Source organism: Magnolia sinica, chromosome 17 (assembly GCF_029962835.1).
Source record: "Magnolia sinica isolate HGM2019 chromosome 17, MsV1, whole genome shotgun sequence".
Lineage (NCBI taxonomy): Eukaryota > Viridiplantae > Streptophyta > Magnoliopsida > Magnoliales > Magnoliaceae > Magnolia > Magnolia sinica.
Window position 1 is genome coordinate 72,720,375 of NC_080589.1, and position 19,086 is coordinate 72,739,460.

Genomic DNA, 19,086 nt, shown 5'->3' on the forward strand with positions numbered 1-19,086 from the left:
TTTCATATAGGAAATCTTTATAAAGGGACCCACATGATTGATAGATGGACCCACATGATTGGCAGCTGGGATAGTGCACTTACAAGCATAACATAACAGAGAGCAGATTAGGTGTTACTTGGGTTATACTGTAGTGATATTTTATGCTGGGAGTATTGCACAAAAATCTTAGGATTTCGCCTCCCAAAATAATAGAATTATGGGATATAAATAAAGCAATGAAATAAATCAAAGCACAAACTACACGACATAAGAGATTTTACGTGGAAAACCCTCGAAGAGGTAAAAACCACGGGATCTAGTCCAGAGCAACGATTCACTATGAAGTATAATGTTACAACCGATCACAAGCACACACCACTTGGATCAAACTTTCTTCACTCACGTAGAAGTGGATAAACAATAAGAAAATAATGAAAAATGGAGAAATCTTACCGATCATGAGGACCTAGAAGTACTGAAATGTCGGCTGCATTGTAGATCACATTTACGAGCAGAATCCTCCATTCCACAAGCTCTCTCTCTCTCTCTCTCTCTCTCTCTCTCTCTCTCTCTCGATCGTGAAAACGCCTTAGCATACCCTAGAATAGTCCTAGGGACCCCTATTTACAGTTTAAGAAACTCCATTTTCACACTTTTGCGAAACCACCTCAAATTTACGCATCGTACAAAATTCGTGCAAAATCTACATAACCCTCGACTAGTCGAGCCGGGTCCTCGATTGGTTGAAGGACCCCTTCGACTAGTTGAAGCCAAAAAATCTAACTTGCTGGACTTTACGTCAAGCAACTCACTTCGACCGGTCGAGCCGCCCACTCAACCAGTCAAATAGTGCGGTGAAACAAGATTTAAGACATCCGTGCTGCACTACCTCTCCTCTAAATTGAGGAGGAAAACCCCATCATTTTACTCACTGTAGGTTCCACCTTAATGTATGTGTTGTATGTCAGCTAGAGGTATCAATGGGCCGGGCTCGGGCCCAAAAAATCAGAATTTTGAATAAGGCAACTGATGGCCTGGCCCAAAATAGTTTAAAATCCGGGTTGAGACGTACCCCAGGTCCAACCCATTGACAACCCTAATATTATTGTCTTTGATTGGTGTTTCCAACTTGTAAATCTAAAGTAAGACACGGTGAGAATTGAACGTATGCCATTAAAAACTTCTTTGAGGTCATGAATGTTATGAATCAAGCTGATATTTGTGTTTTCTCTTCATTTGTGTCTCTGTGAGCTCCTCCATGGGTGGTTGGAAGTTTTTAATGGTGGGCATTCAGTGATTACTATTTTTCTAACGTGGTTTACTTGCATTTGCCTCAAATGAGCTAGAAAAATGGATGGACGACATTGACATCCCACACCTACATCAAGGTAGGACCCACACAGTCTTCCGTGTTACCCAGATAACACCTATGCATATCCCAACTAAGAAAGTACAATCCACCTTAAATATCAATGGGATCTTAAATCAGACCAATCCATTCATTAGATGTGCTATACTATCCGTCAATCCATTGACTACCCATTGTTTCTACAATAGGCATGGAGCAACCTATCTTTTACCCTAGATGATCTTCGTAGGCCCTGCCTTCTTGGCAACTTGGAAGTTGCATCATACACGTAGCTATGTTGGCAATACCCAATTCAATGGAGTTGACCCACTATGACGAAGAAATGCTGAAAATTCAGGTCTATACAATCAAAACTGTAAACCCCACTGTAATGTATATGATAGATTTGCGCTGAAAATTCAGGTCTATACAATCAAAACTGTAAACCCCACTGTAATGTATATGATATATTTGCGCTGTTCATCTATTTTATTTAACATTTTAGGGCATGAACCAAAAAATGAGACGGATACAATACTCAAATGGCTCACATGAAAGGAAACAATGGTCTAAATTCGTCCATTGATGAAACTTATTTCCCCTACTAGGGCCCACATTAAGGTTTTTTTTTTTCCATCATCATCTAACCCATTCATGAGGTCACACAGACATGGATAAGGGCAAAACACAAATATCAGCTTGATCCAAAACTTTTAAGGGCCTTAAGAATTTTTAATGGTAGGCGTTTAATTTCCACTGTTTCCTTTGGTGTGGTCCACCTGAGGTTTGGATCTACCTCAGGTTTTTTTTCTTATACCCTAAATTCCGTTGACATAACAAATGAGTGGTGTGGATAAGTCACATACATCACGATGGCCCCACATTAATTTCATAAAATTCTCGAGTAGTAATTAGTGTTAAAGAAAGTAAATTGTTACTATATGCACCGGAGAAGACAGGGCAATCAAACTGGCCCTAAGTAAGTGAGCCACACTGTAAAACGATAGACATCCATTTAAAAGTTTTTGAAAAGACTTTGCCATAATTCCAAGGCATCCTGCTTTCATAGTGCGGTGAGCCTTTTTAGATAAGTTGGATTCTGCAAACAAACCACAGTGCTGACCACCAGGAAAGTTGTAGAATAAGCTTTTTTTACAAACGATGGAGAGGATTGGACTTACTTTTGAATGTCTTAACTTATGATCCACTGAAACCACATATGATGGATGGCTTAGATCATCTTGGGCTACATTGACATAGTAAGGAAGTAAAAACAAACATACTTTGAAAAAAATATGAAAGTAAAACTTTGAATTTTAAAATAAAATTATTTTAAAAAATCTTTTTAAAATACAACACCTAATCTCACATAATACCATGCATCAAATTAGAAATTTCATTATAACTTTTGGGGAGTGGATTGGGTGTCATCCGATAACATATTAGTCGTGGGGGGTTCTAACCGATCTGCCCCTCACAGAATCAATGACATTGGGGCCAAGGCCGCATTGCGTACAGCTGTGATATGACCGTTCACCAATTGTGCTGCAAATCTGAGACGTGGATGGATCCAAAGCCTCTACAACACCAGCTTAAAGCCAGCCACACTATGGGAACAGTGGGGATGGGATGCCAACCATAGTCATAGAGCCGTATACGAACCGAGTTAACTCGCTTGACTTGACTTGAAAAAGCTCAATTCAACTCGGATCGAAAGTAAGTACAAGCCGAGAGCCGAGTCAAGCTGATTTTTAGAGCTAAAAAAAAATACGTGCCAAGTTTGAGCTTGCCCGAGCTCAAATAGACTCGGATTGAACCCCAATGCGAAGCAAACTCGGATCAAACTAGTTCGGTGACTCGGTTATTTTGATATTGATGAAATGACTCAACGAAGTGTCGATTGGAGGCGAGGAAGGTATGGATACGAAACAAATACATTGTATCTTGATTTTGATGTTGCATAAATTGATGCTATTGTTTTACATACAGTGAGAAATTGAAAGTGCACTCCACGTGTTTGAGAAAATGCCACACGTGCTCGATCTTGGCTCGAATTGGCCCGAGCTGCTGACAGAACCGAGCTGCCAAGTCAGGCTCGAGGACCGAGCCAAGCCGAGTTCAAGCTGGGGTCAGCTAGTGGCCAAGCTGAGTCCAATTGTGCCAAGGTCGGCTCGGTTCGACACGTGTACAGCTCTAGATATATGCGTGTGGGGCCACCATGTCTTTCATTCCTTAGTAGGGAAGGATTGATCAATTTTCCTCTGAGCCGGGCCCATCAAATTTTCTTCAGATTGGGCTTGCAATGCAAGGCGCATGCTAAGCGGGCCTTGGATCTTATGTGTTGGGTTGGACCCACTAACAGACAAGCCCGGCCTGTTGACACGCATTAATATATGTTTTTCAGCTGGCTGAAAAGCCCAGGCCTGGCTAGACCTTCATCTAAAGCCCAGCACATTTAGAGGCAACTGTGCCACACTAGCATCCCCCTCAGTGGCTAGGCTGGGTAAGGCCTACCTTCATGCATATATTTCATATCCACACCGTCCATCCGTTTTGCCAGATCATTTTAGGTCAGGGGCCCAGAAATGAATAAGAACCAAATCTCAACCGTACCATATTATAGGGGAGAATGGTGATAGAACGCCAAACCATTAAACACTTCCTAGGGCCCACCATAATGTTTCTGAAATCAGCACCGTTGCCTATAATATGGTCCACCTAAGATTTAGATCTGCTTCATTTCTCGGCTCATTCCTAAACGGATGGACATTAAATACACACATGCATCAAGGTGGGCCCCACAATAAGGGTGGCCTAGAACAAGCCCAGGCTTAGGTCATGAGCCAAAGCCCACAATTAAAAACTTCTTAAGGGTCACAAAAGTTCTAGATAAGACTGATATTTCTGTTTTCACTTCATCCATAAACATCAAGGTGGGCCCTAGTAAGATTCAACGGTGGATGTCACTATCACCACTGTTTTCTGCTGGATCTACTTAATCACCACCGTTTCTCATGGTGTGGTCCATCTGAGATTTGGATCTGCTTCATTTTTGGGCTCCTACCCTAAAATGAGCTGGAAAAACAGATAGGCAGCGTGGATATACAATACATACATCAGGTGGGCCCCACAGTCAGTTCCTCATGTTGAGTGCGCTACCGTGTACAAAAACTTCACGGTTAGAACATCTCATCCTAGCCGTTCATTTGGTTTGGTGTAAGTAGCCGGATTTCTGCACCAGACGATCTAAACCAGTGTAGCCAAGCTGATGGAAAGCTTAAATCTCGCACGTATTTCATATTGGCACGTGTGCCTTATGTACGTGTGAAATTTCCATTATGCGAGTCAAACCGATCAGACACCGAGTCGACTCGGGCGTTTTCCGATTCCAAAATCAAACAAAACGATTCAACTAAAGAAGAGAGAATTACATAAAAATCTAAATGAAATTAGGGTTCCCAAACTATCAACCAAACGCGAAAATCAAAACATGAAAGCAGCCTAACATTCTAAGAAAAGATCCGAGATTTACACGTATCGAACGTGTCGGAATTAGGGTTTCGTAGGGGATCGAAGACGTCATCGGCCGGCCATCTTCCTGACCTTGTACCAGCCCTTCTTGCAGGATTCACCGACGACTCTCATCCCTTTCTGGAGCACGGACTTCAGCTCCATCGCTCGCTCCTTCACCTTCTGCCCGAATTCCGCCATTGAAATCGAAGTTAGGGCTAGGATTTCAAGAGAGAGGGATAAAGGGGAGAAATTAGGGTTAGGGTTTTTGTGGTTTCTTCCTTTTGTAAAAGTTTTCGCGGCTCGCGCCTCAGCTTTAAAATGGAAAAAGAGTCGGTGGGAACCGACTTTGAGCATGACACGTGTCGAGTTATGAGTGGTCCAAGCTGTCAGATTCCCGGGTCTTCGGAGCTCTAACAAATTCTGTGAAGATTCGCGCGGGTAGAAATTAAAGGGATGAATCGCGCCGCACGTAAGGAATTCTCGCGTGCGTGTGGGATCTGTGCCGATCATTAACACGAGAAGATGGTATTCCCCTACTATTTGGGACACATGTATAAGAGAAATAGACAGAAAGTCGTTAACGGTGCATGGTTCTAATTATATGTGTGGCCCACCTGATGAGGTGGCATGTATACATGAAACATTGTAGTCCGTCCACCTGATGAGGTGGGGCCCACTTGTATAAGGAAATATCAACAGAAAACAGCCGAATGGAGTGTATTGGAAGTCTACAGGTGGGGCCCACCTACCTGTTAGTTGGATATGCAGGGCAGGCTGGCAAGTGTTCGCTTTGGCATTTCTCAAAGGTTGGTATTGATTGCCAAATGGCCCACTTCAGTAGGTAGAGTTTTTCTTTTTCAACCGTTCGTTTATTTTGTACGCATATCACCTACTGATGAGCTAATGCACACGCGTGACTCGTGTCCACGTGCGAAGTTGAGTATAAACGGATGCGGATTGCGTCCTACCCCGGCGCGTCTCCGGCTGGAACGGGCAGTAGCTATGAGTGGCCACCGTGATGTATGGTTCTTATCCACACCGTCCATCCATTTTTTCGAATCATTTTAAGATGAAAGTATAAAAATGAGGCAGATCCAAGGCTCACGTGGAGTACGTAATGGGGATTAAATTCTTACCGTTGAAAACTTCTTGGAGGCCACAGAAGTTTTGGATGGAGCTGATATTTGTGTTTTCTCTTCATCCAGGTCTATGTAACTTTATGAATAGGTTGGATGACAAATAAACATCATGGTGGGCCCTAGAAAAGTTTCAACGGTGAAAATCATTATCACCGCTGCTTCCTGTGGTGTGGCCAACTTGAGCCTTGGATCTAGCTCATTTATGGGTGTTTTACTGTAAAATTATACGAAAAAAATGGATGGACGGTATGGATAAGATCCAAATATCACGGTGGCCATTCAAAGATGCTGCCCGTTTCCAGCTGGAGAGACGGGTTGGGTAGGACGCCAATCCGCGTCCAATATCGACTTACGTACCGATAATAGGTGCCCGGATTTGGTGGATCCATCCGATGGATCGAACTTATATTTGTGTTTTCCCTTCATCCAGTTCTGTATGACCTTATTAACAGGTTTGATGGAAAGTAAACATTACGGTGGGCCTTAGGAATTTTTTTAATGGTGGGAGTTCAATCACCACTGTCTCCTGTGGTAGGGTCCACCTGAGATTTGGTTCTGCTTCGTTTTGGGCCTTGTGTCTAAAATGAGATGGACGGTGTGGATATAAAACAAATACATCACGGTGGGCCCTGCAGTTATGGATACACCGATCTCTTTAATGGCTGCAGTCCAAATATCCAACGGTTAGGATCTTCCAACCTGGGACATTTCTGGGGCATCCCTATTCATGATCGGAGCCATCAGATCACGAGGTTTCTGATTACTCAGCTATGGATGGCTCGTGGACGGCGTGGGATAGTTTCAAAAGGCCCACTGTCCAAGTCGGTGCGGCCCTCACTGTGGGGCCCACCTTGATGTTTGTATTCTACATCCACGCCGTCCATCCGTTTCTACAGATCATGTTAGGGTACTAGACCAAAACCTGAAGAAGATACAATTATTAGGTGGACCATACCATAGGAAACAGTGGTGATTTATATCTCCACCATTAAAAGCTTATTAGGGATCATCTTAATTTATTACGTATTGTTTAGTTTCCATCCAATCTGTCTATAAGGTTATATAAGCCTGGATGAAGGTAAATAACAAATAAAAGCTTGATCCAAAACTCGTGTGGCCCATTAATGGTCAATCATCACTGTTTACTATGGTATGGTCCACCTTCTAATTGGATCTGCCTCAGTTTTTGGATAATGACATAAAATGATCTTGAAAAACGTATGGACGGAATGGATAGAGAATACATACATTAATGTGGGCCCCACTGTAAGGGACGTACCGTCCTGGGTGAGTCTGGGTCACACCTAATCCGCTCCCTACTTTCGCAGACCGAGAGACACATGGGGGTATCGGTGTTTAAATCTACTCCGTTCATCAGGTACTATGTCTCATTTTAACCATTAAAACAAAAAATCACGATCATCCAAAACTCATATATAATGCTCACCATTATCTTTTTGTAGGACCCATCCTGGTATCTATATACAATCCAATACTTTAAACTGTCCATCAACGTTGATCTACGCCCTGATCTAGGCCCTGATATGGGCCCACCATGCATGGGTACCTTCTTAAAGAACTTCCTCACTCGAACAATCCTAGCCATCCATCTGTGGCAACTGGCAATCATAAAAGGTCCACATGTAACTGAAAATAGGACACGATCGGGTGGCAAGGAATGCACCATCGAGATGTTTGGTCCATCACTAAGTCATGCCGTTAACGGCTTCGATGGGAAGCATGTGGGCCCACCCAGACAAAGTGGCCCATTGCCAGTAAAGCAAGCTGGACGCGGATTGGGTACTACCCCCACCAGGACCCACTAGAGACGGACGGTCCTGGCATGGCTCTGTGGGGCCCACCTTGATGTATGTGTTTTATCCATTCCGTCCATCCATTTTGAAAGATCATTTTAGTGCACGAACCAAAAAAAGAGGCAGATCTAAGTCTCAAGTGGACCACACTATAGGAAACAGTAGGCATGGAATGCCTACCGTTGAAAACCTCCTGGGGACCACAGAAATTTTGGATTATGCTTAAATTTATCTATTCCCTTTATCCGGGTCTCTCTGACCTTATGAACAGGTTTGATAGCAAATAAACATAACGATAAGCCCTAGGTAGGTTTCAACGATGGCCGTCGTTGTCATCACTTCTTCCTGTAGTGTGGTCCACCCAAGCCTTCGATCTGCCTCCTATTGGGAATCAAGTCCTAAAATGATATGTAAAAATGGATGGACGGTGTGGATAAAACACAATACTTCACTGTGGGCCCCACACAGCCCCTGCCAGGACCGTCCGTCTCTAGCTAGTTCCTGGTGGGGCACTTATCCAGGCCCCCATTCCACCATACCATAACATCGTGTGGGCCCCACTGTGATGTGTGAACGACATCCACACCATCCATCATGTGTCCCTTCGAGCATAAAAATCAGACCGATCCAAAACTCAAGTGGGCCACAACACGTAAAATCATGCCCAAAACCTCTAAAACCACGTGGGGTTGCAAACACAAAACAAGGTGGGGCCCACACACATCCAGAATGTTTTAATGGTGTCCGTCCCTCATCCCATCTCTTCCCATCTTTGGATCAGTCCTTTTCTTAGGTTTATATGGGGTGAACTTGAAGTAGTACACCTTATCAAAAAAGTGGGCCCTACATCACGGTGGACCCCACACTCAACATTGCAAGATAATCTTATTCTCCAATGCTTGTAGATGAACTAACACAGCTTATTACAATTCACAACACCTGCATACATTCTCCTACTAATGATATATATTTATATATATGCTTGTCACCTTGCATGCATTTGACTACTTGTATCCATGGCGCTGAGACGATCCACCGATCTTCGATCCCAACCCTATTCTCCCTTCACAAGAGTGGCGTCGGCCCAGTTCGTGGCGCTGCCTACACGCGGGATGCTCGGCCGTCGCACGTAGAGGTCTACTTGGAAGATAACCCCACACACATGGCCATCATCGTCTTCGCGTGTGATCGCCCTAACCTTATATAGAGGATGATCGAAGCTCGCCAATCCACTCCCATTCAAGAAAATGCACCCTACCAGTGGTGTCTGTTCTTAGTATGGGATGATGATATCAAAGGAAGAAGTGAGGTTGGTTTTATACATACCTGGTGGAAATGGGGCGTACGACTTTCCGCACACCGCCGACATGATCTTCGGGTCATCAGAACATACTAATGATTCGTCGCCGGCTATGCCCCATTGGAGCTTAATGCCTCCCTCTCGATCCTATGTGTAATTTTCATATCCATGTTAGATCGCCTTGCTTGAGTCAACTCAACTCGACTAGATTTTATAAAGGGTTGGGAAAACACTAGATTTTATCATGATTCGGTAAAAACTCAGCTGAACTTGACTGAACTCAGCATGCCTCAATATTATATGTATCTTTCAACTAATAAGGAAAGAACTCAAAAACACTACTTTTTCGAGAACTCGCCGGAGTTATTTTGAGTCGAGTTGAGTCAACTAGGTCGAGTTGAGTCGATTTTCCGTCGTTTTTAACTATGGGCAAGAGTTCAAGGTGGAACAATGCAGACCATCCAACTTTAGTGTACCATGGTGGAGGGACCATAGCTCCAAAATACATGATTAGATAGTGTCCTGTTGAACTTAAATGGCTCGTCATTAGTTACTACTGTCCATTCAATGGCCTACAAATTCAATTGTTACGGTTGTCTAAACAGTTTAATTTTAAGGTTATGTTATCTGGATGGCCAAATTGATCAATGGTTTCGATCTACCTAAGGGTTGGATATTGTGGTCGAGCATATTGGTGGGCCCCACTAGAGTTGTGATCAATCTCAAATTCGTGTAATGGGAGACCTCAGCCATGTAATTATGGGATGGCGATTATCTGGTGGGTCTCACTCAAATGAAGAGTTAGGGCTACCTTAATCATGTGATGTGAAATCTCTTACCCTGGCTATGAAGAGAGTACCATTCTTGGCATCGAAGAGGACGAATGCGAACTTGCCAGCGAGGTCTTTGATGACTTGATCAGAAGGGTAAGGTGCCCGGTCGCGGAGAACTCGAAACACTTCCACCACTAGCATTGCTTCTGTTGTGTGCCGAGAAAGCCCGTAATGTCGTCTAAGGTCGCAAACGTTCTCTAGATTTCCGACAAAGATGCAAAACACATCATCCATCACGACGATCGACCTACAATAGAAAACTAAACATCTTATTCCCTTCCGGCGGAGGAAAACATCAACTTGAGAAAGAACTCAATTAGAGCAGACACATTCAAAATATCATTTGAACATGTCCTACTTATATCACACTCCTATTCTTTGGTTTGTATGCGAATGTTTCAACACACACAAATGCTCACATGGAACTGGATAGTTCGGATTTTGGATATGAACCAATGGCGATGGTTTGGCTCATAGATAGAGGAAAAAGAACAATATACAAGAGCGAGGGGTCCTAGTGGGGGTTGAACCCGTGACCTTCGGCTCATAAGACCAATGCTCTAACCCGATTATTTCATGAAACTCGTAGGGTTAAATGTTAGCTTGATCTAGTGGGCCATAGCAAAGTGAGAGGGAATTCCTCCCTTAATTTTCCTCTCACTTTGCTATGGCACACTAGAATTTTGGATCAATCTAAATTTTGGGCTCTAAGGTTTCATGAGGTGCTATTTTCAAATCATGTGTCAAAAAGTGCTCACGAGTGGAGTTGTGCATGTGCATGCATGAGCTAAGCCGAGTTTAATCCAAGTTTGGTTATGTGACAACTTTGTTTGGGCTTTACATGAGCCGAGCTTCGAGCCTATCCCTATTGTTTGAGGTTGGTTTGATTTGGTCCAAATATTTGAGCCGAGCCAAGTCGAATCGAGCTAATTTGAAACCTATTTTAGTGTACTTAGTAAACTTTGTGGGCCCACTGTTATGTAGATGTATTATTCATGCCATCCATCCATTTTTACATATCATTTTAGGCCATAATCCAAAATTGAATCATATCCAAAGCTCAAGTAGACTAAACTATAGGAAACAATGTGCATTCATGTATATGTATTATGTATTATCCACATTGTCATGTATATGTATTATCCACATTGTCCATCCATTTTTACATATCATTTTAACATGATCTCAAAATTGAATCATGTTTAAAGCTCAAGTGGATTATACCATAGGAAATAGTGTGCATACAATCTATGAGCCGAATCAAGTCAAATCAATTAAGCTGAGCTAAATCAAGCCAAGCTTTGAGGTGAGCCGAACCGCTACTACTCTGGTTTGAGCTTGGTTTGTTTTTTTAAACAAGCTTAACTCCGAGGCTTGGTTTGGTTTGAACTTCTATTCAAACCAATCCAAGCTAACCTTTTTCAAACCAATCCAAGCCGAGCGTTCGAGCTGTCTTGGCTTGTGTTCGGCTCTACTCACTAGTTTCCATGAGATCTGGTTGTTATGTAAGCATCTCTCTATATGTGCCTGCACGTGCATACACACACAAATGACATTTTTCCATAAGCATGCACATATCACACCTGAAATGGTAAGCATCATAATAAATTATATGAAAAATATATCAATAACAAAACATAATAATAAATGATAAATGATAGAAAAATTATAAAATTAATTATCTAAGCATCAAAATAAATGATAAAAAAGTATATAAAATTCCTTAAGCATCATAATAAATGATATAAAAAATATATAAATAACAGAACTTAAAGGACTAATAATCCATCCCATGAGCCATGGTGATGGGTGACTCATTAATGGAGATAAGAGATCATTATACATAAGACCAATGGTCCCGGCGGGGCTCGAACCCACGACCTTCGGCTCATAAGACCAACGCTCTAACCAACTGAGCTATGGGACCTGAATGATTTAGACCTATCCATATGATATTTTAAATAAAAGTAAATTAAATAATTGTAGCTCACCCCATGTTCATGTGCAATAAAGCCATGTACACAACACCCATGTGCCCGTATGGAATGATGTGTCCAGGATCCAATCCATCCATCAAAATGACACCACTATATTGATGCCCTACCCCATGATCAGGTTCATACACTTGTCGAAGATCTAGCACGTATGTGCCATGCTAGCACACGTGTGTGCGAGCTTCATTGTATCTCAGCAAAGCTCTTGCACCCTCAATGCCCCCAGCCAAGGTACCTAGGCCCATAGGCCATTGATTTGGACCACTAATTGTTGAACCTAGCTATTCATCACACCTATGGACAGCAATGTGTCGGGTTGGTTTGTGGGCCGGCCGACTCTGTCACGCATCAAAGCTAGGATCAGGTCGAGTTCATCAGGTTCCCATCGGCCCTTCAATGATAAGACATGGCCTTTAAGTAAATGGATTGGGCTCGACCCACCTTAGCCAAACTAGACCCATGTTTGTAGCGTTTTCTCGAGTTGCTTGGTGATGATGAAATGTCTGAATGGTGAGGATTCAACAGCCAAACATTCATGACTGAATGGTGAGGATTCACTTATAATTGATTTTTGGACCCACAGGCAACCTGCGGTTAGACTCTCTACCTCACCGTACCACAAAAGGCCAGCTCCAGTTCATTTAAACAGTCACCAGACTCACCACCGCACGTTCTGCTGGCTAGACAAATGTTTAATTCTACTTATCCATTTGTGGGCCCCACCTATAATTCTAGGTAGAAAAGGTAAATGCCTGCATACCTTGCCTAGGTACATTCCCAGGTTATTTCCTCTAAAAGGGAAATAGACTTAATTTGCATTATTCTACACCGTCCATCAGGTACAACAAACCTTGTTTGAACTTGATCTAAAAAATGAAGCTGATATAACACCAAGGTGGGCCACCACATAAAATCATTCCTAAAAACTATAAATTCAACCACTTTAGTTTTGGAACACTCTGATTTTTAGGTAATTCTTTCATCATGATGAGCCACAAGGGGCCCACAACTACCTGCTTGATGGACGGTGGATCTGGATCGATGTGGCATTTGGTTAGGTACACTAGCTTGGTTCACAGAACAGGTGTAGCAGAAGAGGTAGCAAATGTAATTGGGCCAGCTAAGGAATGCCCCAAATCCTAAAACAAATATACCTTATTAGACAAATCAGTAGTTATACAGTTTTGATGCTTCTCTTGTATTGCCTAACAACAAAATCATGGCTTGCCATATACATCATGGGTGCTAAATACCTATTGAATTACTTGGATCTTGCGCAGGCTTCTATGGTAATACCTGATAGCCTCTCTCTCTCTCTCTCTCTCTCTCTCTCTCTCTCTCTCTCTCTCTCGATCCATGTGCACTATATGGCACTCGAGGATCCCCCTCTCTATATGGCACTTGACTCTCTCTCTCTCTCTCTCTCTCTGCACACGCAGCACTATATGGTGGACTCTCTGCATGTGCACTATATGGTGGACACTTGACTCTCTCTCTCTCTGCATGTGCACTATATATGGCCCTTCCCTCTCTCTCTCTCTCTTTGTGTGCACAAGTGCTTGTGCAGTATATGGCACTTGACTCGATCTCTCTATGCATGTGCACTATATGGCACTTGACTCTCCCTATCTCTCTGTGCATATGCACTATATGGCTCTCATGTGTGCACCATATGGTACTTTGACTCGATCTCTCTATGCATGTGCACTATATGGCACGGGACTCCCTATCTCTCCGTGCATATGCACTATATGGCTCTCATGTGCACTACATGGCTCTTGACTCTCTCTCTCTGGGCACGCGCATGTACATGTGCACTATATGACACTCTCTTCATCTCTGCATGTGCACTATAGGTCACTTGACTCTCTCTCTCTGGACATGTGCATGTGCACCATATGATCTCTCTTTCTGTCTGCATGGGCACTTGACTCTCTCTCTCTTTGGGCATACGCATGTGCACTATATGGCACTCGACTCTCTCTGCATGTGCATTATATGGCACTCTCTCTCTCTCTCTCACACACACACACTCTCTCTCTCTCTTCATGTGCACCATATGTCACTTGACTATCCTAGTCTATATATAGTAGCCTTTACTATCATCATAATAACTTTATGAATTGGAGGGTGGAAAACTCAGGATCGCTATGCACTCTTGCATAACACATGTATATTCCTTACCTAGTACATACATACAGACAGACACACAGAAGAGGAGAGAGTCACACCCAATTAGTTGCACATCCAACTAATTAGAGTGTGAGGCCATCATGGTGTTTGTATGACATCTCGTCCGTTCAATAAGGTTCTCTCAGCATGAAAATGGAATGCCCAAAAAATCAAGTCCATTCAACCCTTAGATGTGAGATTTTAATTTTAGACCGTTGTTTATTGTTTTCTATAATGCCCCACTTGACACCTGAATCCACCTGATTTTTATAGGCATCTCATTTTCATGGTGAGACGAGATGTCATGCAAATTAGTGGGACCCACGTGAGCATTTCTTACACACAAAAACCCTAAGATGTGTCTTAAACAATGTGAGATCAATGACCACATGATGAGTGATCTAACTTGATCTTTAGGCAAACATCGACAACGTGTGGGGCCCACCTAATGAAAGGTCTAAACAAGACCATAACTGTAGCAAGAGTAATGATCTAGTGGGCCATGGGACATAGCTGCATTTGAAGTTGTTAGCATTCACATCACCTATCTGAGCTGTCCATTGGATCCAGTCCCCTTTCTTTCCCCTACTGGCAAAACTCTCAACTATCAGATGGTCCAAAGCATCCGTGATTGGGCCTATCTGCTACAAATAATCCTCTACATCCATTTTTCAGGCCACTAACTCGACAGTTTGGATCATTGCATCAGTACGAGTTTTAAAAGGCAGTATGTGAAAGGCATGCTGGACTTAATGGACGGTTCAGATAGGTAATGTGGATATCAACCAGTCCAAATGAAACCATGTGCATATGGACGGATCCTCATACACCTAGCTCACTAGATCATTAATCTTGCAGCGAAATTCATAATGAACCATTTAGATGGTGTACTACACATCCACTTGATGACCTATCAACGGTCTTGATCACCATATATGTTAGTAAAATCTATGGTGGGCCAGCTGATTATTATAATATAACAGGATCTCTCTTGTTTCTAAAAATATCTAAGGAAAACTTGGATTTACAAAAAAAAAAAAAAAAAAAAAACGGAAATACACTATATGAGATCGACCTCATGTAGCTTCCCATGAGTTCAAGCTCTGTGGGCCCATGATGTGTGATGGACATCCACTTTGTGGATTTGGTAGGTCCCCTAGTTATGGGAAGTGCAAAAAAATCATCCGGAGCTCAGGTGGGCCACACCATCCGAAATCATGTGAAATTGTGCTTAAAACATCTAAAAGTACTTGGTGGAGCCCACTTGAGTTTTAGAATGCCTTGAAATTCGGTGTGAACCCTCACTATCCGAAATCATCGGAAATTATGCTCAAAACATCTAAAAGTACTTGGTGGGGCCCACTTGAGTTTTAGAATGGCCTGAAATTTGGTGTGAAACCTAATCTAAGTGGGTTGAAACTACCACGTAGGCAAGGCAACAAGTGCAAGCTCAACTACATGTATACAAATGAAAATTTGTAAGATAAAAGAGGGATCATCGTATACAACCATGCATACTAATATATCCATGTAACTTCACTGCCTTTCCTGACGACATGCCAAATCTGGAGAAAATCTGAAACGTACAAAAGGTGGGCCCCATCATGAAGGCCACCTGATACAAATTTCAGGCTGACCCACTTATCAGGTTGGCCACACCATTGAAAAGGGATGGACGGCGATCTGACCAAGATACAGGTTCGGTCCACCTGATCATAGATCACCCCATGTTCACACTTGCGCCAGCTCTTCTTCATGATCGGGCTCTTATCTTTTGAACGGTCAACTCATCAGGAGAGCCGTCAAAATCAAGATCAACGGACAGATGGTCACCAATCGGCCTGATTTTTGCACCAGGTGATCTTTATGATATGGCCCACATTTTGCACGGTTCAGATGCAGGAAAACCGGCATAAACCCCATGAAATTTTTAAGAGAGAGGAATACCTTGGGTGCAATGGATTTTCATTTGCATGTGAGAGGGCCATGAAATTCCCGTTACAAAGGTTGTAAAACGTGCTACCGGGCCACGAAGACCGGAACATCTCCGCCGTTTCTACTCGGGTCTTCGGCTTCTCTTGCGGGTCCGACGGAATTCTCAGCTCCGCCGGCGGATTTCCGATCGATTTCTCGAAAACCGCCAACATTTTCCGACAAGCCTTTGAAATTTTCGGCGAGAAAGGAATTCTGTGGCATTGATCGAACAAAGGCTCTACAGTTATAGTGGAAGTGACCGAGCATTGCAATAGCTACTCGCGAGAGTAGGATTTCCATTCTTTGATCCCCACACGTGCGAAAGTGGAGAGCGTGTGCAAGATCCGGCCTTTATTAGGTGGGCCAGCCTGCCAACCATTCACAAACTTCTGTCCAGAAGCAAAGAACCGTCTGTTCGTTGGGTGGGCCACACCGTTGGACGTGGATTGTTCATTTGGTGCCCACCTAATAATCAGACTAACCTGTATTTTGGGCCACATCACATCTACATCGGGGCCCACGAAATCAACGGTCCGGATCTCTCATGTTTTTCCCGTCTTACGACAAGTTTCTATTTGCACGTGCGGGGGAGCATGATTCCAAACGGGAGTATTGATACTCCGGCTGCATATGACGTTTGATACGCAGGCACTTAGCAATAGTACACGTGGCGTAAATCCAAATTAAACCGTTTAAATTGTGGAAAGCACTATATTTAAGTTACAGTATAAAAATCAGATTAGTTGAACAATCCTGACCTCTGATTGGTGTACACCTGTTTTATGAAGCCCATTAGATTTTTTTATGTTGTAACCGTTAAATAAATCTCAGGAAATCTAAAGTTTGAGTAATATTTGGTTTATGATACATCTATACTGGTGCGAATAATTTGGACAGTTTATTTTGAAAATGCAAGCAATTTTTGAGGAATTTCTGACTGCCTGAGTATCATCCATCACACTCTACCAGAGTATTAAACTATTCCTTGATTCCAAATTACACTTTGCCGGTGTCGCGCGACTAATAACCACCGTGCGTCGCTACCCTCCGTGGCCCACATTCTAAGATGATCCGATAATTTGGACTGTCCATCTTCTTATTAATAAAATAAATAATCTAATTCCAGAAAATTATCTCAATGGCGATTTTAACCTTTGATTTTTATAGTCAAATATCAGCCATTGAAAATGTTTATTTTTATTGTTGTAAATTCGTCTACGGATAATAATGATCAGAATCGTCCGTTCAGTGTAATTTTCTTACTGGGTCTAGAAAACGACGGTTACGATCATTTTAACACTACATATGTGGGCCCCACTGCTAGCGACACACGCTGGATCCTAAGTCGCGACAGAGACAAAACGATCTCATCCATTTCTGAAACCGAAAGATGCTACCGTACGCCGGGAGTATGACGTGGCATGCTAGTGACCTGTATGCATGCGGCAGAAGTGGTTGAGGTCAGTTTCTGACACGTGGGAACAAATGGCGGCCTGAGGATAGGCCAAAAGGGTAATGTTACAGTGGAGCTGGTAGCACCGGAATATGGTTGGCCCATCGCTCTATGGTACATGTGTCAGGTAATATATCAATCGGAACCGTCCATCTCATTGATCCCACTGTCAATGGCCAATTTTTCAAAACAGACATAGATCGGTTGGCCCTAGCCAACTAACCACTGGTCTTAAAACCAAAGGTAGAAAACGAATTCATCAACGGTCAGGTTTTAGGATGGAGAAATAAAGAAAATTAATGGTTATAATAGATTTACTTTAGTTTCCTATAAGATGGACAGTCCACATTGATTTATCACTACGCCACGTGTACATCAGAGAGATGGCTCTACCGTATTCCGGTTCTACCGCCTCTACCTTATCATCTCCCCGGGCGGTTTTTTCAGTTTATCTTCTTGCCAGAAATAGGAAAACGGCCGAGATAGCGGTCGAAGGACAATTTGGTCATTTTGAAAATACAACAGACTACATCATGACCGTACATCTTACGGACTCGTACCATTGTACGTCCGTTGATTTTGATGATGCGGGCTGCTTGATGAGTGGATCGGCCTCGTTTTTTGCTCGAGATGATCTTCATGTTGGGGCCCACTGTCTACATGGATCTGATGTCCTAGCCAATCAACAGATTGACGGGAAGATGGATTGATCCGAGCCGACAGATTCAGACTGCTACAATCACGTGCCCCACAACAGCTGTTTAAAATAGGAAGAGCTAGGCTACCACCATTGACTCATACTCCCCACTTATGGCACTCATGTACAGCCATCTAGACCGTCCAAATTGTTGGACAGATTGTGGATGGACGATATGCCTAAAATCACACTGACCATGCAATCCTAGTTATTCAATTGAGTGCCATCAAATAGACGGTGAAAAGTAGAATATTAAATGGCCCAAGTTCGAACGGTAAAATAGATAGTTACCATGGTCTTCTCAGTACAGAGATTTGGACGGTCTGGATTACCTTGCAACTTTGCAATGTCTCTGGTTTAAGACTCTCCCCTATCTTTCAAATGGTCCCAAACCAATTTAAATGAAAAAGTCAGGCTGGGCCGGGTTGTCTTATTGGGCTTTTGCACAACCCAAAGGAGGCCCAGCCCAATTATATAGTGGGCCCAAATTCATCAGCCCAAACCGGCCAATGTGAGGTGGGACATGACGTGGGCCCATTCAGAGGCCCATGCCCAGCCATCATCTACATAGAGCTGTACACGAACCGAGATAGCTCGGTTAGCTCGCTCGATTCGTCTCGGTTTGAAGCTAAGTTTGAGCAGAGTAGAGCTGATTTTTTGAGCCTGAAAATGAGTTTTAGCTGAGTTCGAGCTGGCCCTAACTCGATTCCACTCGGATCAAACCCGGCTAGAATCCAACTTGGATCGATGTTGCTCGCCAAGTGTTTAATGAAATGACTCAAAGAAGTGTGGCAGGTGGCAAGGAAGGTATGCATATGAAACCAACACCCTTTTTTTCTTGATTTTTATGTTGCTTAGAAGGTGTTT

The 19,086-nt window shown here is 43.0% G+C and overlaps 1 protein-coding gene and 1 non-coding gene across 2 annotated transcripts; both read right to left on the minus strand.

The window, feature by feature from the left end:
- Positions 1 to 8,757: 8,757 nt before the first annotated feature.
- On the minus strand, positions 8,758 to 16,286 carry LOC131231595 (stem-specific protein TSJT1-like). The gene is made up of 4 exons (XM_058227844.1): positions 16,043 to 16,286; positions 9,936 to 10,176; positions 9,123 to 9,243; positions 8,758 to 9,050 (listed from the first exon to the last, which is right to left on the minus strand). The coding sequence occupies exons 1-4, from the start codon at positions 16,240 to 16,242 to the stop codon at positions 8,851 to 8,853; spliced, it is 762 nt and encodes a 253-aa protein (XP_058083827.1). The 5' UTR covers positions 16,243 to 16,286; the 3' UTR covers positions 8,758 to 8,850.
- Positions 11,783 to 11,856, minus strand: TRNAI-UAU (transfer RNA isoleucine (anticodon UAU)). The gene has a single exon. It is a non-coding gene; the product is annotated as a tRNA-Ile (tRNA).
- Positions 16,287 to 19,086: the final 2,800 nt, after the last annotated feature.

Coding starts and splice junctions, on each gene's coding strand:
- LOC131231595 (XM_058227844.1), bottom strand. CDS start 16,242: ATGTTGGCGGTTTTCGAGAAATCGATCGGAAATCCGCCGGCGGAGCTG. Junction 10,177..16,042: donor GAAAATCCATTGCACCCAAG/GTATTCCTCTCT, acceptor TTTCTATTGTAG/GTCGATCGTCGTGATGGATG. Junction 9,051..9,122: donor GTACGCCCCATTTCCACCAG/GTATGTATAAAA, acceptor CACCACTGGTAG/GGTGCATTTTCTTGAATGGG.